Genomic DNA, 27,447 nt, shown 5'->3' with positions numbered 1-27,447 from the left:
ATTTATCATTATCTTAACTAGGTTGTTTTATCAATGTTTCTTGCCATGTATGATCTTTGAGATTTATTGCTTTGATTTCAAGCACATTGAGTTGACACTTGTTGAATGGAATCTGCTATATAAAATAACTTGACTTTTTAATTGTAGGACTGAATTTTATTTCTAAAAAAAACCCAAAACAGAACCTCCCCCTCCGGTCGGCTTACATGGTACATTCCAGGAAGTCCCTTTTGCAATGTGCGGTCTTTGGCGCTTGATCGTTCGGTGAAACACACAAAACACTTAGAACACGTGTCCCGTGATAACAACACACCGTCGCGTGCTAAACATGTCGGGCCGTGTTGCATGACGGTGCGAGCTGCGGTCGGCGAGCTGCTGCCATCATGTCGGACTGGCTCGGTGTGTGTGTGCTGCTCAGCCTGTTGCTCAGTGTCCTCACAGCGGCTGCCTGTGTGTTGTACTCCGGCCTCCTGTCCGACATCACGGTGCTCACCGGCTCCGCGCCCATCAAGAAGATCACGTTCGCGTACAAGTTCACGGAGGGACCGTACCGAGCGTGCGGGCCACTTTTAAACGAGTCCCACAGGATCGGACCAAAGCTCTCATCCATTGGAGTTTTTTACGATGACCCTAAAACGGTAAATACCCAGTACTCTGCAGCTTTGATTGGTAGCTTATTGTAACCAGCGTTTTATCTCAATCGGAACTTTACTCAATTGTTAGACTTTAAAAAAATTAATTAAGAAAAATCAGATAGAGCATATCATGTAAAGTATTTGGCCGCTAGATGGCGCTGATGCCATTCTTTTAAAAACGAGTTTAGATGAACTCCTCGCCTCTCAGCAGGTCAAACCATTTCAGTGGGCAGGGGGTGGGCCCCCTTCCAAATGGTCCACTTTATTCTATACCATCTGCCAATCACGTTTGTTTTATTCGCCTCATCAGAATTTCCTGATTTCCTAATTGGTTGGTCATAGGGCAGAGTTTCTAAAAACTATTATCTGATTTAAATCGATCTTCATTTGAATGATCCGATATTGATTCATAAAAAGGACATAAGTTGCGTCTTTGGTGCTGCCTTCAGGTTCTGTCAAAAAAACAAACCAAGCCAAAGTCTCCCAGTGTTCACAGTTTGTCCATTTACGAAAACAAACTGGGCTGTTGAACTTAACATAAAATTATTTCCCCCCCCTATCATTACAATTAATCTTCAGTGTTGTGTTTAATTGCAGCGTTGTCTGTTCACAGCTTCCTCACTGGAACCCATCACCTGCATGTGTGCGTGCGCGTGAAAAAGTTCAGTGTCGCTAGTCTGTGTGGCACGTGTTGAAAAATTATAATTAAATAATAATTATTATTATTATTATTATACCACAGCTTGGTTGAATTTCCCATTGTGACGCATCCTTTAAAACTTGGAAAAACTCTCAACACTAAGTCCACTGTGTGAAAAGTTGCCCACCTCAAATATCTAATTGCCCCCCCTATCTGAGCAGTCTAGTTCCGGGCCTGTCCATGATGGTTTACATAATTTCATTCATCCCCCTTAAAAAAGGTTGTTTTTCCCATTCATAGTCATTTTAGCGGTTCGACATGTGTTATTGACACTCAGTCTTTTTGCTGGTTGTCCTCAGCATGTTTCAGAGCACTTTGGCTCTGACTGATGCTTGTGTTTTCCCCTGAATGTTATCACAGCACATCTGGACAGGGTGTGGTGTGTTTTTTGGTTTCAGATGTCACCCAATATTATCCAAGTTCGTGTTGGGGTTGTTTATTTAATGTGCTGACATGTAGTCCTACACCAGAGCATCATTTTTCAGTCTATGGGACTGCAGATTTTTCATAATTTTTCAATATATTATCAGTAAAGAATCAAATTTCAATAAATAGAAAATATTTTAATCATAGAAATAAACCACGATAAACCCCTAATGACACTGATCACCTTCTAATATAAAAACATTTAAAAAAGAAAACCTATAAAATGAGGATAATTAATGAGTCTGATTTAGATTATTTTACATCTTAAATCGAATGTGTTCAACAAGGTTTTGCAACATCCTTGCAAGCTAATCAATATCTACAGTCTCAGCCAGATCTATCAACTGCTTGTAATAGTTTCCGTAATAGTGCATTTTTGAAATCATCAATAATCAAATTCCCCCATATGGGATTCACCCTCTGACCGTAAGTTGACTGCCTTGACTTTATATCGAGGGTATTCACAGCAGCTTCCAGATGTGCACATCAGAATTTTCTTAAAGATCAATGGTACAGGCAGGCTTTGAGCATTTCCTTGAGTGTGATAGTTGTTGAGGTCTCCTCTACTGTCACTCCAGTGCTGCTAAGTAAGTTGGATCTCTTCATGAGATGTTTTCCCACACTCCATCTGTTGCCTGTGAGAACTCATCCATTCCCAAACCTCTGCAGTGTCTTTAAGCAGCAGGAAACAATATCTGCTGGATCTGTTTTCCTGATACCTAACCCTGCTCTCGCTACAGGGGTCTCCAAACTCATGTGGTGCTGGTTCTTACATTTTAACCCGAGTCTATTATAAGTCTTTTCTTCCCAATACCGAACGGACGGGATGGAACAAGTACAGTAGCATCTTGAAGCTGTTAAGCAGTTTGGAGGTTCGGGTGGAAAACAGAGGCAGATGTGGTCATTAGAAACATGCGTCTGTTACATTGCAAGTTACTAGTGAATTTTGAACACTACATGTCTGTCACAACAAACGGATGACCTGAAGCCACATGGAATGGAAACTCTTTGATGCACTAAGAACAAATGCAGCATAGAGTTGCGGTTCAAAACTTCCTCTGGAATTTTAATGATGTTATTATCATGACAATTATTCAAGATAGAACTGTACTCAGTCTAAAAGAGACTTTTGTACCAAATATGCTTTGTATACTAGTAACTATTAGCTCAAACATATGTGGGTCATTTCTTAATAAATCATCACACTTTTGGTCCGAACCATAACAGATCTTAATCAAATTTAATGTGTTGATTTGGTCATATAGGAAAACCCAAGGCACTGAAATAGCACTGTGTCTCAGATGGCAATTAAGAGATTTTCCAAAGTTTAAACTTTTTTCGGGGCCCTTTCCAGGTTGATATTTATCTAACAGTATGTTATCCCCGATATAAAAATAATAGCATTATGAGTATAAGCATGATAGAATTGAAAATGAATGGCCTACTCAGTCAATTAAGTAAAAGGAACCTAGTTTGCAACAGTTGTGATAAGGATTAGTCCATAATTAAGCTAAAATGGCTAAAACATTATCTGAAACTATTATCAAACCTAAATATGTGTATTGTATATTGTATATTTTCTCTTTTTATTTCATTTTAGACTGAATATTTTTCTGTTTTGGATTATCTTTGGAGAAAAGGCTATTTGAATAAGTGACCATTAGCTAGATATTGTTCAGATTATTCACAACAAAAAGTATATATTTGTTAATAATTGCATTGCCATTTTACCGTAATATAATCCTAAACATAATAATCCATGTCTTTCTTGGCCATAATCAATAATTATTTCCTCCCTTGTCATATCTTTTAATCTTAGCTGAAATATAGTATATGGAATTGACAAGAATCAGAACCAAACCTTTACCTTTGTCACCATGACTCAACTGCTGTAATTCTCTGAAATGTGCTTGTCATGTGCAGTGTAATTGCGGAAGTGGCATTCAACAGTATTGACTTAAGTGGCGCAGCTTTCTCCTGCTGTAGCCTCATGCACAACAACTTGATGGAATGTAACCAGAGATCAGCAGTGGTATCTTCCCAGCTCCGCTTCAAAACCCTTTTGTTGTGCTCATCCTTTTTTTCCCAAGCCAGCAATTAGTCTGGTAGAGGGTCCTGGTTCCTCTGCGCAGTCACAGCCAAGTCCTGATCTAAGTTAAAATAATTGGCGTAATGATCTCGGCTCATTAGCGTTGGAGCCTCGAGATGCCGCTCAGTCCCGGCGTCAGGAGCCCCAGAGTGCTCTCCGATAGCAGGGCTGGGATTTTCTGGCCAAATAGTGAGACACTGTCCATTGATGTTCGCAATGAGAGAGATTTTTCAAAAGTTCAGCTGACAGAGGAGAAGTGTCAGAATGGCCAGACTCATCCTCTGTTCTCGGGGTTCTCACTTTTACCTCCTTTAATCACTTCCTCTGGAGAAACAAAAGACCTCAACCAGGACTTGAGTTGGTCCTGAGATGGTTGCCATGGATACACGGCTGGAGCAGCTCTGTCTGTTCACAAATTTCTGAGCCCCACTCACTAAACCTCCCCTAGTCGCTTCACAGTTTCAAAGCCATGCAGGATTTTTTTTTTTTTTTCTCCAGACCCAGTGCGCCCACTTCACCTCAACCCTGCAGCTTTTTTCTTCTTCGCTCCCCCTCTACATCCAGCAAACTGCGGAGGGAGGTAACGTGGGTGGATCATGTGGATTTTCGTCAAACTTTATATTCCAAGTAAGCGATCAGGGTCAGGGTATGTGGTCCCTGAGACAAGGATTGTCTGAATAAAAACCTGGATGACAAGTGGAAGTGCGACACGCGTCTTGTTGTCTTCGGGGACCCATGTTTGGGTCATAGCATGATGACAGCAGAGGGCACGGCGGCTCGGGGAGGGACCAGTCAGAAAATGCATCTATCAGTCGAAATGTTAGTCTTTTTGGTGAATGATGAAATAGTAGAAAATCTCACGCTCTCTTTCACAAAGGCGCAGTAAAACATTTAAAGTGTGAGCTTTACTGTACCTGCAGGCAGATAGAAAATACATTGCGTGCTGGTGAAGATAGTTTGCCGAGGCCAGTTCAGACAATCTGCTACAGCGACTCAAATAAAACGACTCCTTGAGTCGAAGTTGCTTCAGATGAGCTGATGGTGTAGTGAAGAAACATCAAAAGACAGTACTCTTGTGTCTGGATGAGTCCAGAGAGGCAAACCAAAAACCGTGCAGAGGTTTGTTCTGCTGTCGGTGCTCCTTTGTTCTGGACTCCCTTAGACACTTGGAGCCTTGTGATGATTAATAAATCCACTTGGCTCAGACTTTGTGCTGTGAGTCTCCACAGTGTCAAAAATACCCTCATGTGTAAATATACTCAAAATAAGGTCAGGCCATTAACTAGATATTTAATGCCCATCTCTATCTTTTATTGAACAAAGTGTTTGATGTGTTATCTTTTGTGAAAACCTCTTTTTGTGACTGCATAGTGACAGTGTAATTTTATGATGGGAGATCATCTCTACGTGAGAACCTATTGAATCTGTCCTTCATTACCTTCACCAAGCAATCAAAGCCTTTTAGTTAAATCTTTATGAGACACTGGAAGGAGATTTACATGAGGAGCAGATTTCCAATACATCTTTTTGTCAACAGTACAAATGCATATAGTGGAGAAAACAATGCATTCATCAAAATGTTGTATTTTTTCTCATCAAGTCACTATCCAAAGATATTGAGTTGAAACAGAGAAAAGATAGCCACCTCATTTTTACCTTTGCCAAGGAGGTTCATTTTTCTTTTGTGTTTGTTTGTCTGTCTAATAATAAGCAGCATTGCATAACAATTACTGGACGGAGTACCATGAGACTTTTGACACTTTTGGTGCGGATCCAGGAATTTTTTATCATTTGCTTATCACGAGACAGAGCGTTTTTTGACACTTTCATAGATTTCCCAGGGAATCATTCATGGATCTTGATGAAAAAATAATTAATATTCAGGGAATATCAATTTGGTGCAGCTTGATTGCATTTAAGGGACTGTTGCCTTGTACGAGGTATGCACTCTATTGAGTACCATTCTAATCTGTGTTTGTTACTTAAAATGACCAACAATTAATCAATTGTCAAATCAGTGTCTGATTAATCTTCTCTCAATAAATGAATTCAACAATTAATTGTTACATCTCTGCCTTGTAGCTGAATCTGTAAAACAGTCACAGGGTTGAGCTTGTAAAATGTTCCATAGAATCAGAGATTAAAAAACTAATTATGATCAATTCTGATCAGATTACAAAATAATCAGAGATATAAGAGGACACTATATTCATAATGATACTCAATCTGCCAAACAAAGCAGAATCTATGCGTCTGTGAAACTTTGTGAGGCTGGTCTGCAGTGCTCAGTGATTTCCACACTGGCCTTGTGTGATGACGAACAGAGGAGGAAACAGGCCCTCGCAGACACACCAGCTATGCTTGAAGCACAGCATTGATAGATTTGTGAACAAATTGGCTTGTTCCAGCTTATTTATCACATGAACCTTCAGTGGTGCTCAGCTCAGCACAGTGGGGAGAAAGTCTTGGATGTCCCCGGAGTATTCATTGGAAAAAAGTATCTCTCTCTTCTTATTTTTAATGGGCACCAGGGTGCTCCGTGTGGAAGAAGGAGCAATAATTGCTGCACAGCCAAATGCTCCAATTAGAGCTTCTATTAATGACCATATTTTCTCTTTAAATTTGACACTTGGTCGACATCACAGAGGATATCTGGTTTTTTAATGTGTGCTCTGCACTCCCATAAAATTGCCTTATATTAGACACCCTTATATTTATGTTGATGATGCACAGTGTGGGGGTTTCGTACAACCGGGTCCGACATTGAACACAAGCAAACATGAAGGAGTGTTTATAGATGTCCAGATATCATTTTTATTCCTTGATAGTATTAATCTGTCAGTGTTGTTGTTGGTGCTATATCAGATGATCTGTATAGTTATGGCATTTGAAAAGTCAAATGATGAAGACAACTGAGTCTGGGCATCTCTTTTATCCGACATATCTATCAGTCTGTCTTATTTATATGTGTCATCTTTATATAACCTATCCATCTTTATGAATTATTCATTTTTTTATCTTTATTTATTTCTTCATTTGATCCTTCGTCTTGTTCCTGCAGGTGCCTGGACCACAGTGCCGCTGTGCCATCGGCAGTATTCTGAGTGAAGGAGAAAACAAGGCCGACGAGGAGCTTCTGAAGCGCTATGAGACGTCTGGCTTTAATGTTTATTCTTTTCCTGAAGTCACACACGTGGTCACTACCTCGTTACCCCACAGGACGTTTTTCTCTATTCTCCTGAGAGTGTGGAGAGTCTACCCACGGCTTGGGCTCTACATCAAGGTATTTTGCTTTTTGGACTCTATTCTGCAGCAACTCACTCAATCATTTGATGTTACCTCCCCCCAAAGGAGTTGATGTTTTCGTCTGCATTTGTTTGTTTGTTAGTAGGATTACGCCAAAAGGTTACTCAGAAGATTTCCATGAAATTTTGTGGAGGGGTGGGGCATGACCCAAGAAAGAACCCACTAAGTTTTGTTTTAGCTCCAGGAATTCTTTTTTTTATTTCTTCAATATCGTGAGATAGGGCTTTGCAACATTTTCCTTGATTTCTCAGAGAATAATTCATGGATCTTGATGGAAAAAATATCAGGCATGTTTAGGGGACTGATATTTATGAGTGAATGCAATTCTATTTGTTAAATTCTTAAAAATGCAATGTTTTTTTATGACATAGTTATTGATTCAACCTGTAAAAAGGGCAAATATTGCATACAAAAAGACTAATAAACTAAAAATTCAAAAATACAGTAAACAATATAATAAGCAGTTGGGTTTAAATGACATAGAATACATACACTAACTCAATAGATGTGCCCATGGTTTAGTGATACACACAGAACTATAACCATGCTTGAACAGATGTTTTCTATACATGTGTATGTGAAAAGTTACTAAATCCCTGTGTAAAGGGGAAGGAAAACCTGAATAAACTTCTCTTCATCATAGTAAAACATGCATTACCTTCACACAGCCAGAATCTTTAAGCCCATCACATTCGGTAAACATCCCATGGGCCCCAGTGTTCCCACAAAGCTTTACGCTAAGGCAGCACACAATCAGAGACTCTGTGTTTCTATATTGACTCAGGTGCTGGCCATTTGCAGAATTGTCAGATTTTCAAACAGTAATGATATTTCTTTTTGGGAATGGGAAAAGGTGGGATTATAATGAGTCACCGCCTGCCTGTGTGCTTATTCTAGTGAGAGGAAAACAGCTAAGGAAATGTGTGAACGTGTGTGTGATGGAATGACTCACCGCTGAGTCTGAGGTATATGATCAATATCTAACCTCATGATCATCACATGCACGCCTGAGTCATACTGTGCATTTTCAGGCTTCGCAAAGTGAAAATGTAATTTGTGAAAAGCTGAGCGCGTCAAATCTTTTCTTCACGCCTTCTTGGCGGCGCCCCCTGGAGGGTTGTGTGTGTGTGTGTGTGTGTGTGTGTGTGTGTGTGTGTGTGTGTGTGTGTGTGTGTGTGTGTGTGTGTGTGTGTGTGTGTGTGTGTGTGTGTGTGTGTGTGTGTGTGTGTGTGTGTGTGTGTGTGTGTGTGTGTGTGTATGTGTGTGGGTACAGTGCAGCAGGAGAAGATTCGTGGCTTGGGAGGAGATGGAGACGTGCAGTGAAGTCGAAGACAAACGTAGAGAACTGACAAGGAAAACATCTTGAGCTTCTTTTAGCACTTTATGATGAACAATCTCACTGAGCGCTACCTGAGGGATGCTGGGAAAGTGAGTCATTGTGATGAGCGGAGGGTTTGGGCAGATATGGTTTAATTATGCAGTGTGCTAAAACAGGTGGCAACACCACAGGTTATCTCAATCGCTCTGCCTCTGCCGGAGGAATGTGTTTGTGTGTCCTGTCTGGCTGCCTCCACCATCTGCTTGGATGCTGTTTAAACGTGGCTGCGCTCCAGAGGCACTTACCCTGTCTGAAAGGTCGGCACACAAAAACCGGCCATCAGTCTCCTTCCACAGCAATATGAAATCTTACCGTGATCTTTGTGTGTGCACCTGCTACATATGATTTACTGGATTGTCTGGTTATAGTTAGTTGTCGTAGCTAGTAGCTTTAGTAGGTTTACATTGCTACACAGGTACATGGTCTATTAGCCCATAAATAAATCCTTTGAAAAAACAACTTTTTAAAAAACCTTTTGGTTAATTTGGAGGCTGAAATCTGTAATGCGTACAGATACACCCTCATAGTTTGGTGGGCAACATATTCAAAACACTTCTCAATGCAGTGTGATACTATTCAGCAGCCTTGTGGTTCTCATGTGGGTGGATTTTATTTCCTCGTCCATTATTCACTCCCAGCTGTATTGATACTGAGCAGAACCGCTTGTGTTCACATTCTGTAGCAAGGCTGACATAAAAGGCAGAATATAAATAATACAAATTGTCTATCTGCTCTCTGTTTGTCTCAAAAACTGGTTTCCATTAAAACAAGATTGACCTTGGTGAAAAATAATTTGGGAGTTTTGATCTGTGGTTTCTGCCCCTAGACAACACGATCCAGCCCCAGTCATGAAATCCACAAGCAACGTGTTTAGAGGTCAAATAACATCACGCACAGGTTGGACAGTTTCACAGTGCATGTGCGGTTTGCAGCTGTTTCTCCTCTGACTCACAAGAGAAAAGAGAGAAAGGTCCAGTGGTATTGCACTAGATATTAAAATATACAGCTGTGTTTTCCAATATCTGTTTAACGGGAATTCTGGTGTCCCACTGTGGTCTTAAACCACAATGTACAACATCCAAGTTAAGCCAATTCAGTTTATTCTTTTTTTTTATATCCAGCACCTTGTTACCGCATGTAGATTGATTCTGCTGCTTCACAGTCTTCACCCACAATGCACCTTTACCTGGTGTTCTCTGAAAAGGTACCTGTGATGGCAGAAAATTGAATCCTAAAAATATTACTGAAAACATGTTACACAGGAAATTTGAAAGAGTGATGACAAATATATATTTTCAATGTCGAGCAAATAAATAAAAATAAAAATGATTAAAATGTCAATTTTTCAAATTTTAGAGCATTTAAAGAATAGACATGTCATGCTGCCTTATATATTTGTATTCATATTATAGGAGTTGAAGTGTCAGTGAAAGAAGTTGAAGTGTCAATGAAAAGAGTTGAGGTGTTAGTTAAAGAAGTTGAGGTGTCAGTTTAAGGAGTTGGTCAAGTTAAAGAAGTTGAAGTGCTAGTGAAAGGATTTGAAGTCCCAGTTTAAGGAGTTGAAGTCTCCGGTTAAGGAGTTGAAGTCTAAGTTTAAGGAGTTGAAGTCTCAGTTTAAGGAGTTGAAGTCTCAGTTTAAGGAGTTGAAGTCTCAGTTTAAGGAGTTGAATTATCAGTTTAAGGAGTTGAAGTCTCCAGTTAAGGAGTTGAAGTCTAAGTTTAAGGAGTTGAAGTCTCAGTTTAAGGAGTTGAATTATCAGTCTAAGGAGTTGAAGTCTCAGTTTAAGGAGTTGAAGTCGAAGGAGTTGAAGTTGAATGTCATGCTGCCTTATATATTTGTATTCATATTATAGGAGTTGAAGTGTCAGTGAAAGAAGTTGAAGTGTCAATGAAAAGAGTTGAGGTGTTAGTTAAAGAAGTTGAGGTGTCAGTTTAAGGAGTTGGTCAAGTTAAAGAAGTTGAAGTGCTAGTGAAAGGATTTGAAGTCCCAGTTTAAGGAGTTGAAGTCTCCGGTTAAGGAGTTGAAGTCTAAGTTTAAGGAGTTGAAGTCTCAGTTTAAGGAGTTGAAGTCTCAGTTTAAGGAGTTGAAGTCTCAGTTTAAGGAGTTGAATTATCAGTTTGGTTAAGTCTCAGTTAGAGTTGAAGTCTAAGTTTAGGAGTTGAAGTCTCAGTTTAAGGTTGAATTATCAGTCTACGAGTCTCAGTTTGTTGAAGTCTCAGTTTAACAGTTGAATTATCAGTTTAGGAGTTGAGTCTAGTTGGGTTGAAGTCTCAGTTTAAGGAGTTGAGTCTCAGTTTAAGGAGTTGAAGTCTCAGTTTAGGAGTTGAATTATCAGTTTAGAGTTGAAGTCTCAGTTAAGGAGTTGAAGTCTAAGTTTAAGGAGTTGAAGTCTCAGTTTAAGGAGTTGAATTATCAGTCTAAGGAGTTGAAGTCTCAGTTTAAGGAGTTGAAGTCTCAGTTTAAGGAGTTGAAGTCTCAGTTTAACGAGTTGAATTATCAGTTTAAGGAGTTGAAGTCTCAGTCTAAGGAGTTGAAGTCTCAGTTTAAGGAGTTGAATTATCAGTTGAAGGAGTTGAAATCTCAGTTTAAGGAGTTGAAGTCTCAGTTTAAGGAGTTGAAGTCTCAGTCTAAGGAGTTGAAGTCTCAGTTTAAGGAGTTGAATTATCAGTTGAAGGAGTTGAAGTCTCTGTTTAAGGAGTTGAAGTCTCATTTTAAGGAGTTGAAGTCTCAGTTTAAGGAGTTGAAGTCTCAGTCTAAGGAGTTGAAGTCTCAGTTTAAGGAGTTGAAGTCTCAGTTTAAGGAGTTGAAGTCTCAGTTTAAGGAGTTGAAGTCTCAGTTTAAGGAGTTGAAGTCTCAGTTTAAGGAGTTGAATTATCAGTTTAAGGAGTTGAAGTCTCCAGTTAAGGAGTTGAAGTCTAAGTTTAAGGAGTTGAAGTCTCAGTTTAAGGAGTTGAATTATCAGTTTAAGGAGTTGAAGTCTCAGTTTAAGCAGTTGAAGTCTCAGTCTAAGGAGTTGAAGTCTCAGTTTAAGGAGTTGAATTATCAGTTTAAGGAGTTGAAGTCTCAGTTTAAGCAGTTGAAGTCTCAGTCTAAGGAGTTGAAGTCTCAGTTTAAGGAGTTGAAGTCTCAGTTTAAGGAGTTGAAGTCTCAGTTTAAGGAGTTGAAGTCTCAGTCTAAGGAGTTGAAGTCTCAGTTTAAGGAGTTGAAGTCTCAGTTTAAGGAGTTGAAGTCTCAGTTTAAGGAGTTGAAGTCTCAGTTTAAGGAGTTGAAGTCTCAGTTTAAGGAGTTGAAGTCTCAGTTTAAGGAGTTGAAGTATCAGTTTAAGGAGTTGAAGTCTCCAGTTAAGGAGTTGAAGTCTAAGTTTAAGGAGTTGAAGTCTCAGTTTAAGGAGTTGAATTATCAGTTTAAGGAGTTGAAGTCTCAGTTTAAGCAGTTGAAGTCTCAGTCTAAGGAGTTGAAGTCTCAGTTTAAGGAGTTGAATTATCAGTTTAAGGAGTTGAAGTCTCAGTTTAAGGAGTTGAAGTCTCAGTCTAAGGAGTTGAAGTCTCAGTTTAAGGAGTTGAATTATCAGTCTAAGGAGTTGAAGTCTCAGTTTAAGGAGTTGAAGTCTCAGTTTAAGGAGTTGAAGTCTCAGTTTAAGGAGTTGAATTATCAGTTTAAGGAGTTGAAGTCTCAGTCTAAGGAGTTGAAGTCTCAGTTTAAGGAGTTGAATTATCAGTTGAAGGAGTTGAAGTCTCAGTTTAAGGAGTTGAAGTCTCAGTTTAAGGAGTTGAAGTCTCAGTCTAAGGAGTTGAAGTCTCAGTCTAAGGAGTTGAAGTCTCAGTTTAAGGAGTTAAATTATCAGTTGAAGGAGTTGAAGTCTCAGTTTAAGGAGTTGAAGTCTCATTTTAAGGAGTTGAAGTCTCAGTTTAAGGAGTTGAAGTCTCAGTCTAAGGAGTTGAAGTCTCAGTTTAAGGAGTTGAAGTCTCAGTTTAAGGAGTTGAAGTCTCAGTTTAAGGAGTTGAAGTCTCAGTCTAAGGAGTTGAAGTCTCAGTTTAAGGAGTTAAATTATCAGTTGAAGGAGTTGAAGTCTCAGTTTAAGGAGTTGAAGTCTCATTTTAAGGAGTTGAAGTCTCAGTTAGGTGTCAGTCAAAGTAGTTTGTGTTGGTTAAATGAGTTGAAATGTTAGCTTAGCAGGTGAGTTATCAGTAAAATTGAAATGTAAGTATGAAACGGTGTGTTCGCAGGACCTAAAGTGTGTGTAAGTGTTTCTGGTATCGCTGAAGTGACCTGAAGGGTTTGAGATGAAAGAAGATCAATTACCAGTTTAAATGAAGAGCTTAAAGGGGCTGAACCATACAAGAGGACTGTTTAGAATTTAAATCACATTTGAGATCTGTGTGAAACGGCAAATACTCTGAAAACTCTATTAACGAATTATGAAAAACCACAGCTTTAGACTTTACCGTAAATATTTTATCAGTGCACTGTATATAGTTCAACTACAATATTTAAACATAATATGGCTCACATTTTACATTTTACAGAAGCCGCCTAACAGAACAGAACCGCCAGCTCTAAATGGCTTTCTTTTTGTGAATAATGCATGCTGTTGATGGCACTTCAAATATCCCAAGTGGTGAGACCTTTTCAAACACGCTCATCAGCATTTAGCATGCCTGGCTTGTCATGGCACAATGATTTCTGTCTGTCACACACTTTGAGTCACTGCCCCATGGCTAGGCCTGATATTTGCCTACTCAGACCATTGATCGGTCCCAGTGTTTTTTCTTCTGTGCCCCGGCTCTTTACTGGTGGGCTACATCACGGATACCCTGGTGTCTTGAGACTTGATTCACGCAAAGGGGCCAGGCCTTCAGACTGGATTGGGAGGATAATATTGCTGACATTCACCGAGATCTAAAGGTTTGTGAAAGGCAGACGATGGAACATTTGTTTGCTGGAGGGCACTAAAATTTCTCGCCAGCGCAGAGCTTCTGGGCTGAATATAAAGCAAATTTCCTCTTGTTCATTAGAAATGGGATTTTCTCTTTTATTTTTCATGGTAAAGAGATCATGAAGTCGTCCTCAGCACGAAAATCAAGCCTAAATTTTGGAAGAAAAGGTGCAGCCTCTTGCAAATTCTTATTAGAGCCATCTGCAGAAGGCGGGAGTGATGCAGCGCAGTGCACAGATGTTAGTCCGCAGGGCCTGTTGTAAACTGATGTACAATTAGAAAGGTCAGAAAAGGTTGTGGGGTTCATAATCTGTCATGGAGTCACGGAGGAGGATGATGGAAGATTTAGAAGGGAAGCCCAATTGTAATTCTATGAAATAATATTTGTATCATTGCATTCAAACATATTGCCGTTGAAACTAAATTCAAACCCCTTAAGTTACTTCTCATACAGAACTTTGAGTTGCAGTCAAACATCCAGAAGTGGAACATTTACTTTGTCTGTTTCAGCTGCAACCAATGACACTAATGAGGTGCACGGATCAGACCATGTGGTTGGGAGGATTTATTTTCAAACTGTCAGATTTAAATAACTTTTAGATTTCCGAGCTTCTGTCTGACAGGACTTCTCAAAGTATATATGGTTTCTGTTTTCTTTATTGACTTAAAACAGAACCATGTCTGTTACACACATATAGTTGTTTCACTGATCAGATAGTTGTTTATTTGAGCCCACAAAAGCCCAAACTTTCCAACACACTGCACGTGCACAGTGGCCTAATTTATAATGCAAGCCATCATACCCATGCTTAATTATAAACAGAGTTATTGGGATTAATCATGGGATTTATTAACACGCTCCTGATAAACTCTGCCTCTTACTGATGATGATGCTGATGTTGAAATATCTATTTCGACTCATAAGCCCAGTTTTCTCGCATAGTATAAACATCACTTTGTTGCTATATAGATATATGGTACAGAATATTTAATGACATTTCCAATACATTTTAAACACACCACACTTAGAAGTAGAATCTACCCATTTTATACATTGCTTGGTTGTGAGTCAGAAGGAAGTTATCATCAATTTCTTAAAAATTAGTGAGATTCATCTCCAAAAAGTAAGAACTATGGTAACTAGTAAGGTACAAACTAGCTGGTTAATTTGCCTGGTTCTGAATTATTGCTCAGGGATTATTCTCCAACAAGATGAAACACATTTCCCTCTTTATCCCCTCAGTCTATCTTTCTATGTTGTGGGAACTATTAACATTCACAGCATCACATCTGTTGTCCTCCTTTATCATTTCCAATCTTTCCTGCTGTCTTGCAACACAGAAACAGTTTGAAGTAAAATGATGTGACCAGAATGAGAAATTTAGTTTAAAGAAAGTTGAAAATTAATTATTACTCTTGATGCAACAATAAAAATAAGCTTGGACTTGGATAAAGACCTGCTCAGCTTAAGACTTTATTAACAGGTGTTATTTCTTCCCATTGTAGTCAAACCATTGTCTTCTGTGATTTTAATCTTAACCAGTTAATCATATTAATGCACAAAACCATTAGATCTCTTTTACCACCAATGTTGCATCACAACCCTACGAGTGATTTCACCCCTCGGGAAGCTCTGTGGAGTCAAACGTTCAAACATGACTTTCATCCGGCAGCTGGCGCGAATCTACTGTTAATGTCACATCTACATATGATTGATCTGATTTAAACTTTACTCTCGGTTGCCCTGTCGCTCTGAATCAATATCAGGCAGTGGGGTGTGATTGCAATTTGAGGAAAGGTAGATATTTTTAGATATGGGACAAATTGTTTGGTGCCAGTGGCGATCTTATCAATCACTCCAGATGTGAAGATCGAGCAAACACTTAAAATATGTGTGCTGTCGTGTCTGCTTTGAATATTATTAGACTGTGATTGTACATTGTTGAATTTCATTGTTTGTCCTTCATTGCAGTGTTGTTGTATAGAGAAAATATGCCAGGGAAAACAACAGAAGAAAATTCATAAATAACAAGATGTTGTGGAGCTACAGAGACTTAACTAAACTCCCTCAAAATGAAACACTGGCAGCAAATATTGTGCTGTCTTATTAGCTGCTGGCTGCAGTTGAGCTGGAGCCCTCAGGAAAAGAACAAATTAAATGTTTTTCAGATTTTTTTGAACAAATATACAGAAAACTGGTTGGAATAACAAAAATAAATGTAAATGTAGGTCTTGCAATCAGCAAAAAAAGGATCTCACCCTGGATTGTGGAACTTGCCACTGACACATTTGTGATTGGCTGATTTACCAAGCAAAGACCAACAGTCTGTGCTAAATTGTAGAAATTGTTCCTCTATTAGTTCTACACATTGCATTTATACAACTACTTTTGAACTCCTGCTCTGGTCGTACAGCTGCGATGTATGTTCTGCAGTATAATAGAAGAGAAAACACACTGGTTCTCTCATGTCGGCTAAAGCGTTCCAACAATGTGGTTGTCTCTTTTGCTGAGATAGACATGCAAATTAAATGAATTTGTTGCCGCGTCCTATTGAGGGTTTTTCTGAAAAGCAATCCCAGAGGCAATTGTGAACCATTCAAGTATGAGTCCGACGACAGGCTGGGGGCACCAAACCAAGGTGCAGAGGTTTGAGACTTCAGCGAGCCAACTTAAGAAAATGAGAAAGATAAAGAAGAGGCTTAGGACTTAACTGCTTTTATTCAGCTGAGTGACTTTCAAACAGTCCTTGTTCATTTGTCAGGGTTGAATAAGTCCGTGTAAAGACTGTTGTTGTTTGAGTGACACCTGAATTGTTCGCACTGGCAGCAACTACTGTCACTCATTATGCCTTTGGCCACTTTAAAGCACTTTTCCCCCTCAGGGCTTTGAAATGAAATGTAGACCATGAAAAGGCTGTGAAGATACCATGTTCCATCTTCCCCCTCCTCTATGTGAAGGAAGAGGATTCTGAGAAATGGCCAAAAAAGCCTGTTCTATTGAGGAAACACATATTGTTACGGATGTTTTGTTATTCTAGATAACATTTGACAAAGCTAAACAGAAAACGGAGAAGAAATGCAGCATTAATATGAGGTGTTCATCAGATACGATTAGTCAAGGGGAGTAGGAGGAGTGAGGGCAAAGTGCAATGGTGGAGAAGTGAGGGAGTGTTATCCTCCATAATCTTACAGATTACTGTCATTAACACACTCGCTGCAGGAAACAGTCAAATGTCACTGCCGCCTCACACATCACCACTGAGTACCAGTTTCACTGTTGCAAAGCTTTTCTACGGAAGAGAATTGCTGCCACGTCAGAAAAAGCCCAAAAGGTCAAAGTTTTATTGTTATAGAAGAAGATTTCTCAGGGTATAAAAACTTTTATCATTATAACAACATAGTATTTATCTTGTAACATGTTTCAAGTTCCTCTGGTGCAAGTACTATGTAAGAGAAAGCTGCTGCATATTGATAACTGATAGTACTGTATTGATCTCAAACTGAGAGATCCCTGTGGTAATATAAAACTATAAGAGCATACTCTACTCAAACTATGCAAAATATATGAATGTGCATAATATAATCAACTCTCAAAAAATGAATGTATCTACAGAGAGTGCAAGTGTGCAATTAGAAATATAGTAACAGGAAGGTGTGGAGGTTCAGGTGTTTGTTAAAAAGAGTTCCACATCAGAGGGCCCACGGTGTTCCCATCAGACAGAGGTGAAGTGTTCTCATAGCTTGTAGCAGGACAGATGACCTGTAACTGTCCTTGTGATAGAAAAGTTGTTTGAGCTTTTTGGAGAAGGTGCTCCCCTGTCTTTCCAGTCTGTGGTGGAGAGGGTGGTCAGGGTTATCCAAGATAGAGTATAAAACTTCTTTATGTTCTCTGAACCATATAAAAAGGAGCGTTTAGTCAAACATGCTTCAGTTAAAATGACCCTGAAATGACAACAAGACTGAAAACAGTCATCTCTTGCCTGTCCTTCTATAAGTATTTGAAAATGTGTAACTATGCAGGTATACGGACGGTAAAACATGTTTATTCTTCTTTAGAGTGCAGTCCGTAAAACATCAAACCATTTAATTGTAATATAATACTTAGTAAACGTATATTTCCAATCTATCATTAATTCATGAAATCACACCCTTAGAGGCCTCACTGAAATAAAACATGCCATGAATTTAGTTCTGAGAGTGTGTCCATAGAGGAGTAATGATTATGCATTTAATCGTCATCTTACTTACCGTCTACTTGTCTTTGGCTACTTTTACTTGTCTAGTAAAGGTCCTCAGAGACCAAGTTCTTTCTGCATTTTAGAAAACAATGTTTCTTCACATCCAGCAGCAATAGAGGAGATGACTTTTATTAGGAAAAATATAATATAAATCTTAATATCATAGGGCAATCTTCATCTTAATGTTTAGAGGAAGAACATTAGACACATAGAACAATAGTAAATTGTTATTTTTCCTTCCACAAATGTGTCTCTGACAAGATGATTGTTGCCAAATAGACACTTTTAAGAACAACAATTTACTGTAAATGACATCCTGCGATCCAATGCTGCAGAATGGATTAATACCACAGTTTATCAATAATAATATCTAGTTCTAATCTAATTATCAAGATAATATTTCTACTTCTCTTTGCAGTGGGTACAATATCCAATTGGATCTGGAGTCACCGTGAACTTTACTTTTTTACACACAGTCAAATGCTGCAAAAGGTCAATAGTTGTAATTTATTCCCACAGGCTTCACTTACTCACGTTACATGTAAATGTACCACAAACTCAGTAGATATAGAGCAAAATCACCTGAGACCAAACCAGGAGTAATTTATTTATTTATTTATTATTAAATATCATTAAAATGAAGATTTGTATTTATTCATTATTACACTGGGTCTGATATTATCTCAACTTAGGTTCTAGTGTGGTAACTTTTACTATCATTATCACATTTATATTAGTAAGGGATTCAGCTTCATCTGCATTTCCTCTGATAGTCAGCTCTTCATTTCTCCTTGTGTTCTACATCCAGCCTGGTTAGTGTGACAGCTGAGGTGTTGTCCCCACCATCGGCGAAATTGGCCACTTTAAATGGTATTTATAGAACGACTTTCTAGTCATGATGACCACTCGAAGGGCTTTACAGTACGGTTTTATATTCATCCAATCATTAGCGCAGTGCAGCACTGTGTCTATCGCACAGCAGTCGGGCTCTATTTGGGGTTCAGAGTCTTGCTCAAGGACACTTATTCATGCGGAATGGGGGAACAACTTTTTTATCCCCCCACTATCTCACTATTTTTGCTTTAATGAGCAAATACCTGCACCAATCAAACTCTACATGCAAAACTAAGCTGGTGCACATGAAAAAATAGCATGGCTTAGTCTTATATATGTGTGTGTGTGTGTGATTCAGTTATTCATAAAAACTGAATTGATAATGAAGATAACTGTTGTTTGCAGCGCTAATTGAAAAAGCAGCAATATAATAACGGCCTTATTTGGCCTTATGTGCTGAGGAGAACAGGATTATCAGGATCACCCTGTTTGGATTTAGGACCAATGTGAATTTTGTTTTGAGATTGAACCTCCAGATCAAGGGGAGATTCATGAAAATTCAAATGGTTCCTCTGGTTCCTCGTTCACAGGTTTTATTCATGTCAGGCTTGACTTAGGTTATTCTCCCTCTACGGTACCGCAGCATGTTTTTCTCCACTCCTCTGGTGTCCAAATGTATTCATTTTATTTGTTATGCTGTCCCAGAGTGCCTCTAGACCTTCCCTCCACCAACGCTTCCAGCTCCACACTGGAGAAGAATGGACTATTCTTTTCATTGAATTTCTGCTCGAGAGGGAAATTGCAGCAAAATATCATTTTTTTTAGAAACCTAATTATCTCTTGTCTAAAACAGATAACAGGAAAGTGTGCACTTTTGTATCATTTCTCGCAATTTATAACTGACATATCAATTTACTGTGAGTAAAATGCTGAAAAATGAAAATAATGGGAAAAATGCATCTATCACAAGTTAAATCGCCGCAAAGCTGGTCAAACAATACATGTGTTCACTAACATTGTTTTGGAGACATTTTCTGCTCCATTATACAAAATATTTAATCTTCAATTCATGTCAACACGCAATTATGATATTTATGAGTGAACTAATATCATATCTCCTACTATAAGGTCATAGCTAGCATGTGGATAGGGGTTAATGTAGTGAAATGTTTTTTGCCAAAAATGGTGAATACCAATTGGTGGCACAGTGATGCAGTGGTTAGCACCGTCGCCTCACAAGTGCTTTGTTTTGAATCCCGGTCTGGATTTTTGTTTGCATGTTCTCTGTTCTCTGGTGTGGAGTTTGCATGTTCTCTCCGTGTCTCGGGGGGTTTCTGGGGGTTTATGGGGGTTTATTTAGGTCATTTCACTTCACAACAACTGAATTTTCACCAGGGGTTCTATGACCAGTTGTACACAACTATGTACATTATAGGTCAAATTCTTCATACGTTTTTTTTATTGTTTTTCTAATTTACATATTGCATATTTACATATCATTTACCTCAGTCCACTCAGAGTATCTTCACGAACACTATTACAGAAGTTCCCACAGATGTGTCGCACTTAGTTGCTTTACTTGTCACCCTTCTCTCCAGTTCATCTTAAACCAGCTCATCAGGAGACTGTGCTGTCCGTTCCATCATTTTAAGCCACCGTCTTCTTTTTCTATACTTGTGACATAGTTCCGGTTTGTTTTGGATGATTGTTGTTCTGGAGGATGAAGCCATGACCAAATACTTTGTCGTCCTTGGTTACCTCCAATTACCAACACAATACATCCAAACTTCCGTCAGTACAATCTTGTCCAGATATGCATCAGAGAGTGCGGTACCATAGTTTGAACCAACACAAGCTTTGTACTGGGTTTGTAAGTAATAAACTACAGTTGGGACACCTGGGAATTGCCTGCATCAACTTTCAAGGCTTAATTTGCTTCCGTTGCTGCAGGAAAACTATAAACTAACCAATGTCTTAATCCCCAAAGACGCCTCGTTTCATGTGGAAATGTGTATGTGGGATCTTAATTTGTTTACAGATATTTAGTTATTACACGATCATGTGGCTTTTAGTTTATAATAATCATACCAACAGGGCATTTACTGACCTTGCACTCCAATGTGTTAAAGGGGACATAGCATGCAATTCACTTGTTAGTGCTTACAGGTTAATGGTATCTGCATGTCTACCAACCAAAACTGGGAAAACACTTTGTTATAGTCTGTCAACGCATGTGAGCGTTGCCTCGGTAGTCAATACACTGGAAGTTCTGGTCTTGGCCCACCGTCCCCCGCCCCAACTTATCGGGTTTACCGGACCAGTCAGAGCTGGGCTGTCACGACGCATTTTCTGGTCAGCCCGCGATCCCATGGTGTCTGGCGGAGTCGCAGCCGGCCGTCTCCCGGCGGAGCTGGTTCGCCACAGCCAACAGTTGGAGACGAGTGTTGCCAACCCACATTAGGTACAAGGGCTCTATACAGTCTATGGCTGACACGCCGACAGCCAGCCGCTCGGTTCCACTGCAGCTGGGAAGACTTCCGCAGTGTTCAGCTCTACTGTATGCCGTACAGTAGTTCTGCGGTTACAGTAGTTGTTACAGTAGTTGGTCGAGGGCAGCGCGTTCCCGCACCGCCGCTGTTACGGACGAGATTCCCTGTCAGCCCTAACTGTCATATAGCACCTTTCGGTTGAATGTTCGGGAAATGATGGTTGCCCCCCCTCTTTTTCTCTTGTCTGTGTTGCTAGTGGTGGGGGGACTATGATTGGAAAATAAACCAGGACAACAGGATACAGTAGATGATATTGATAATTTATATCATAAAAAATTTATATTTAAATCATGGGGAGAGGAGGCTGGCTCATTAGCATTAGAACAGGCACAAAACAGGTCATTGTGGGGCTGTTTAAGGGTAAAAAGGGTGCTGTTTATATGATCCTGTGGTATTTGACAAGTATGTTACAGACATTTCATTAAGACCCCAAGGAACATATCACTTGAAAATGGGCATGCTATGTCCTTAAGCATATTACGCATGAGTCTTATCTGTGGTGATGCTGAATGAATTATTCTTCATTATTCCTGTATTTCTCCTTCAGATGTTGACATGTACTCTAATAGATTAATTATTGCACACACCCTTTAACTCAAGTTCACTCAATCAGAATCCCAATTAACAGGCTGAGATTACTCGTCAATCTTTTAAATTACTTTGGCCTTTACACAATTTAGTCAGATGTTCTTTTTATTATTTAACTTGATTAATTTGATAAGAGTAAAAAAAAAACATAGCACTCAAAAACAATTACGTACCTCTATTTTTGTCTATTTATTTATTTATCTTACGTTGTACAGCTAAAACAAAAATACCTCGAACAGTCAAAGACACCTGTGATATATTTTTTACAAGAAACCAGTGCAGATGTTCTCCAGAGTAGGAACGAAGAAAGAGTGGACACTAGAACATCCTGGTTCTTTATCTCTCCTTCACCCGTTCCCTTACGACGCGCTGCAGAGCGGCTGCAAACACACAGCAAGCGTGAGCGAGTGTGTGCGAGGTGATTAAAGGGCCATGTGTACACACCTGCGTGTATTTGCGCCTTTGGCAGTCCCCTTCAACTAAAACTAATTCCACTCAGTTTTGTTGATGCAGATTGCCTTTCACAATCTTTCACTAGAACAAAGCACCGTAATTACAAATTTTAACTGTGACATGTGAATTAGCTCAATAATTAAACTCACCATAACGATTAACGTAGCTCGTGCGGCGCCTTTTGAACCTTTCCCCCCCCGCGAAGCGGCTTTGGCACGAGCTGATACGTACATGTGAAGCCTGTGAAAGACGGTGATGGTCCGGGTGAGGATGATGAAGGTTTAGCCTGCTTTTATGATTCACGACTTCACTCTTCCTTTCAAGTCACGATTGGCTCGGCTTAAAACACAGCATTATTAAGCAAAGATGGACACCTCCAGTTCTGCCCCTAATGCCTATTCTTTTTCTTACTTTTTCAAACAATTGAATAAAAGGAAGGTGAGGTCATGCGCTGGTGGCCTTTTTTAAAGTCTGTTCATTAAATGTAATAATGTTTTCATGCTAGAGGAGCACAATAACACATATCCTTCTGCCAGAAAAATATTGTCATCTCTGTGCTGGGGAGAATGTGAAAAAACAACGACCTTGCCCCGACCCTGTAACTCTGGACTGCCTTAAGTGCTCTCCCGGGCCCCTGAGGCCCTGAAACCATGGGGGAAGACTGTGGAGAAAATCAAAGAAAAATCAATAAGTACACTATCCGCAATCCCCTGCCCAATTACAAAAGCCCACTGAGCACAATTTGTCTCAGCGATTCCACTGCTGGTCTAATTATTGGCCTGCCCTTTGTCCCACGACTTCTGTTTATAACACACAGCGATACTGATCGCGCTGTATATCTTGGCTTGATGCTTGTTATAGGTTGTAGCTTACTGACCAGTGAATGGAGTCAGTGGTAATTATAGGCTCCTTGTGTGGGTGTTGAGATACTAACGATGTCCTCAAGTCTCACAATAAATTTTGACAAAATCATTAAAATCAAGGTCTTTACAGTTCAGAACATATTAAGTTGGCAAATCGTTATTCTCTACAGCAGGTCTGGTGTTTTTCAGCTTGTCAGCAATGGTGTTATGTCAAGACACTAATGATTAACAATGTCAACTCACATTATCACTCCTAACCAGTCAATGCACAAAAGGACTGAAGCCAGTGATTATTTTTTTAATAAGTAATTACGCTGCTAATTTTCTGGAGTTATCATTTTATATGTTGGTTCAGTATATAGCCTGGAAATATTTAGCACAGGTAAACAAATCACAGTTTCCTGAAGTCCAACCTAACCTCTCCAGATTGTTGGTATTCTCAGATTAAATGTCCAAAAGCAACAAATCCTTGTGATGGAGAAGCTGGCACTACATTTGTTGGTTTCTTTTATTTTCTGCTTGGAAAACCATTTAAATGATCGATTGCATCCTACTGGTTTCTTGTTTTTGGCCCGGTTTATTTTTTAATTGTTTGTCCCTCATGCCCTAGACGTCTTAGGGACGTAACAATTCCGATAAAATGTGTCTGTCCATTTACTTATCATCTCTGCTAAAGAGGTTATGTTTTCACCCCAGTCTGTTTGTTTGTAGAAACTTGGTGGAATGATGCAGTTTGGGTCTGGATTATGGGGCAAATCCAGGAATTTTTTAGATCAGTTTCTTCAACATTGTGAGATGTTTTTTTAAATTTTTTTTTTACATTTTCACTGATTTCTGAGGGAATAATTCAGACATATTAAGGGAATTTATATTTATTAATGTGCAGAATTTGGTACAGCTTGATTGTATTTGGGGACTGTTGGGCTTTGGTGGAGGTATGTGATCTCTTAGTGCCCTGCTAGTAAAGTAATAGTTTAACCTCTAGAACACTGCTTATCTTACACAAAAATGCACATTATGCACAAGTGCACATCACTTGGTTGGTATGGCAACTTATTGTGATGCTTCTGGATCATCCAGTCGCTTCAATGAAGACAATGAAACCAGTCCAATTTCTCCTCTATTATGTTTTCTGTAGTTTTTGTGCACACATTATTTCATCTGCCTGTCAGCTTAAGTAAGATATTGGAGTCATAGTCTGGTAATAGTTGATGTATTCAACAGCTGCGGCTATGTCTTAATTCATGAAGCTTAATGAAAGTCTCTTATTTTCAATGTGCCCTTCTTATTTACTTGTTGGAGAACTTCCAGCTCTTGATACAATAGAACAGTGAGAGAGTGGATCCTCTTGTTGAATATTTATCCATCCAGAATAAATAAGCTTTTTATATTACATTTGTTTCTATTTTCACCCACTTGTCTGTCCATGGTCTGAGAAACTACTTCTCACCCCTCCGCCTTTCATTAATGATTTTCATTAATCATTCTAAAACTTTGATGTGCTTATGGAGCTCATGCCTTCTGTTTCTTTGCGAGGAATTAATGTCAGGATCCATTTTCAGTAAATGTTTAGTGTGTAGGCGAAAAAGAAAACAATGGAGAAGAAGAAGACATGAAAAATCACATAATTATAAAAGCAGATGTGCAGATGAAAAACTATAAGGTAACAGATTGTCAATGAAGCGTGTTCCAAAGTGTTCCAAAAAAGTATGGTCAGGAAAGTAAGAATTTTATTTCCATCTTTATTTTTGGCAAATCATCCCGATAAGTTGTTTTGACCAACACCCAGTTTTATTTACATTTAGAGAAAGCCAAAATATGTTTTTAACCTTAAGTGTCTTCTGCCGTCTTGTAGAACCTTCGAGGTCCTGACTCGTTTGCTCTGCACCTTCATAATTGCTGAGGTCTCTGGGGCCATTTTGCAGGGGCCCCGTTTTCCCTACTTTCGAGGGAAAACAGGGTTTTCTCATGATGTCGCCATTTCCCACAATAATAAAGTCTCGATGACACAAGACTCGAGCCAGGACCCCGTCATTTATAAAAACATTTTTTACATTTCTGTTGTGAACACCAGCTGAATCTTCTGCAGCTGTCTGAATCATCACTCCTAAACATGACTTATTCATTTACAGGATGTTTTGAAGCAAACAGATGTGCACTGTCTTTGTCTCTCACTGAACTGTACGCTGTCCCTCTGCAGTCTCGAATTAGTATGATAGTTGTGTAACCAGGAAAGAAGCTGTTCTCTGTGTCAGGTCCTTTATTATAATTTTTTGGTTTGGTGTTATGCAGTGCTCTTAAAACCCATATTACTGTGCTCCCTTGGCAAATAAGGCTCTTATGCTTGGATCTTTTAAGTATGCCATTAGTCTGTTGAGCCTGCTCCTATTTAGTACATCTTCTTCAGTGCTGTATTCGTGAGTCCCTTTCCAACACTTTCTTGTGCAACTTACAACACCAAATAGCCAAATAAAGTGGCTTCCCCTTCCATGGCCCTCTGTAAATTAGAGCAATTATAGCTCTGACAAATCAGAATCTATCAGTGGAATATTAACGCTGAACGCCTCTGTGTAGCTATTGTACTGACAGCACGACTCTGCTAAACATCATCTTTGCATTTTGATCATTTATTGATGGGGGCTGAAATGCCAAGTTAAACGAGTGGGTGCATGCATGTGTGCACATCAATATGCAATATGTAGTCCATGTCTGACTTCGGCTGATGAGCCAAAGCGAAGAGGATACGCAGATGTTTCTGGAGGAGAAATTCTCTGATAATTGATGTTGCCGAAATCACTGAAACTTTCCTGCAGACAGCAGCTAGACGAGCGTTGCTGTCATAATTGGGCTTAGAGACAGACGGTGAGACAGATGATAGGACATAGTTTTTTATAAGAAGTCAGCTGTCTCCTAAAAAGAGTCTACTGTGTGTGTGTGTGTGTGTGTGTGTGTGTGTGTGTGTGTGTGTGTGTGTGTGTGTGTGTGTGTGTGTGTGTGTGTGTGTGTGTGTGTGTGTGTGTGTGTGTGTGTGTGTGTGTGTGTGTGTTCAGTCTGCCTGATAATCATATTCTTCATGTTCGGCATAGCTGTTGTTCCACTAAATAGAAACTTCCAGTTTCCACTTAGCTTGAAACCGAATTGTCAGCAAGGACCACAGGGACCCCGCTCTCCCAGGATCTGTCAAGAAACTCTAATAATCCGAACAGTTTAAACTCTTTGAGAGATGTCATGAATTAAATAAAGTCTATTATCGTTCAAGGGTGCGGAGGTAGAGGAAAAGTGCGAGGTGAGAATGCAGAAATCTTCATAGTAACAGGATTTTATCCTCAATTTAATGTATTATACCTATGCCAAAAAACATTTTTGATTAAAGCAACTACTGCATTTCCTGTTCTAAACCTGCCCGTTTGGAGTGGACTGGTTGCTTGATCTGTAGTAACACTGGTTGTACCAAACGGTTCTCGAGATATGTGAGCCTCATTTCTGGATTTATTAGGAAAATATCCTCATATCAAGCAACACTAAATTCCTCAGTCTGTGCTCTGATCTGTAGCCTGCATAATATCGCAACAGATAATAATCAGTATCTTCTTTACTTAGTGATATTGCATCAAGCAGCAGCAAAACTGTTGCACTTTAGCAGCAGCAAAATGGACATCAACGGGCATCAAGTTGAGCAAATTAAAACAAATTTACTATGCATAATTGAATCCATGGATACACTGCACTGCAGCTGCAATGTGTTTCTACTGTTGCACGACATTTAGTATATGCCAAAAGGGTGAAAGTAACAGAAAGGGGCATTGCATGAGTGGAATAACAAAGCGCGGTGTATGAAAGGTTAATGAGCCCGGAGAAGTGAAGTGGTCTCTGTCACTTGAGACTTCCAGCTTTCTCTAGAGGAGCGAGGCGAGCAGCAGTTGGAGCAGTGTGAACTGTGGAGGCTGCGCATTCATAAAGACAGATTACAGAGATCTGAAATGAGCTGAGCATGGAGGTGTGAAGAGAGGGGGAAATGATTAATTTGAGTTCAGGGGTGGAGCAGTCAGGTTCCAACGTATGGAGTCGTATCATTCTCACTCATGATCATGTGTTGTATCGGTGGCATGTCTGAACTTGTATCCTGTTATGGAGCTTCCTCTGTCCATTACATGTACATGTATGTTACCAATGCGTGTTTTAGTAAGTGTTGATGGGACTTGTTTTATCATTGGTAGAGATGTGAGTCAAGCCTTTTTCACTACAGAAAGTTTTCCTTTCCCATACGAAGAACACAGCAGGAGATTGTTTGAAACATTCAGCCGAGGGCTGGTGCCTGAGTGGAGCATGCAGGAGGCAGAACATGACGCATTCATTCTGCTGCAGAAATCACATTTTTAGCATTTCAACTTCTGCATCAGCCCCATCACCAAAAGCTCTTGAATCTGTGTCTTTCCAAGTTGAAATCTTCC

General features: G+C 39.5%; 1 protein-coding gene across 1 annotated transcript in view; it reads left to right on the top strand.

Annotated features, from left to right (window-relative positions):
* Positions 1-214: 214 nt before the first annotated feature.
* Positions 215-27,447, top strand: part of LOC118105445 (testis-expressed protein 264 homolog) — a 34,226-nt gene continuing 6,993 nt past the window's right edge. The window contains exons 1-2 of the mRNA XM_035153249.2: positions 215-638; positions 6,912-7,133. Coding sequence (XP_035009140.1) covers positions 384-638; positions 6,912-7,133 — 477 coding nt within the window. The 5' untranslated portion in view covers positions 215-383. The remainder of the gene's footprint in view (positions 639-6,911; positions 7,134-27,447) is intronic.

Source organism: Hippoglossus stenolepis, chromosome 3 (genome assembly GCF_022539355.2).
Source record: "Hippoglossus stenolepis isolate QCI-W04-F060 chromosome 3, HSTE1.2, whole genome shotgun sequence".
Lineage (NCBI taxonomy): Eukaryota > Metazoa > Chordata > Actinopteri > Pleuronectiformes > Pleuronectidae > Hippoglossus > Hippoglossus stenolepis.
Note: the sequence above shows the minus strand (reverse complement) of the source record. Positions and strands in the feature narration are given on the sequence as shown.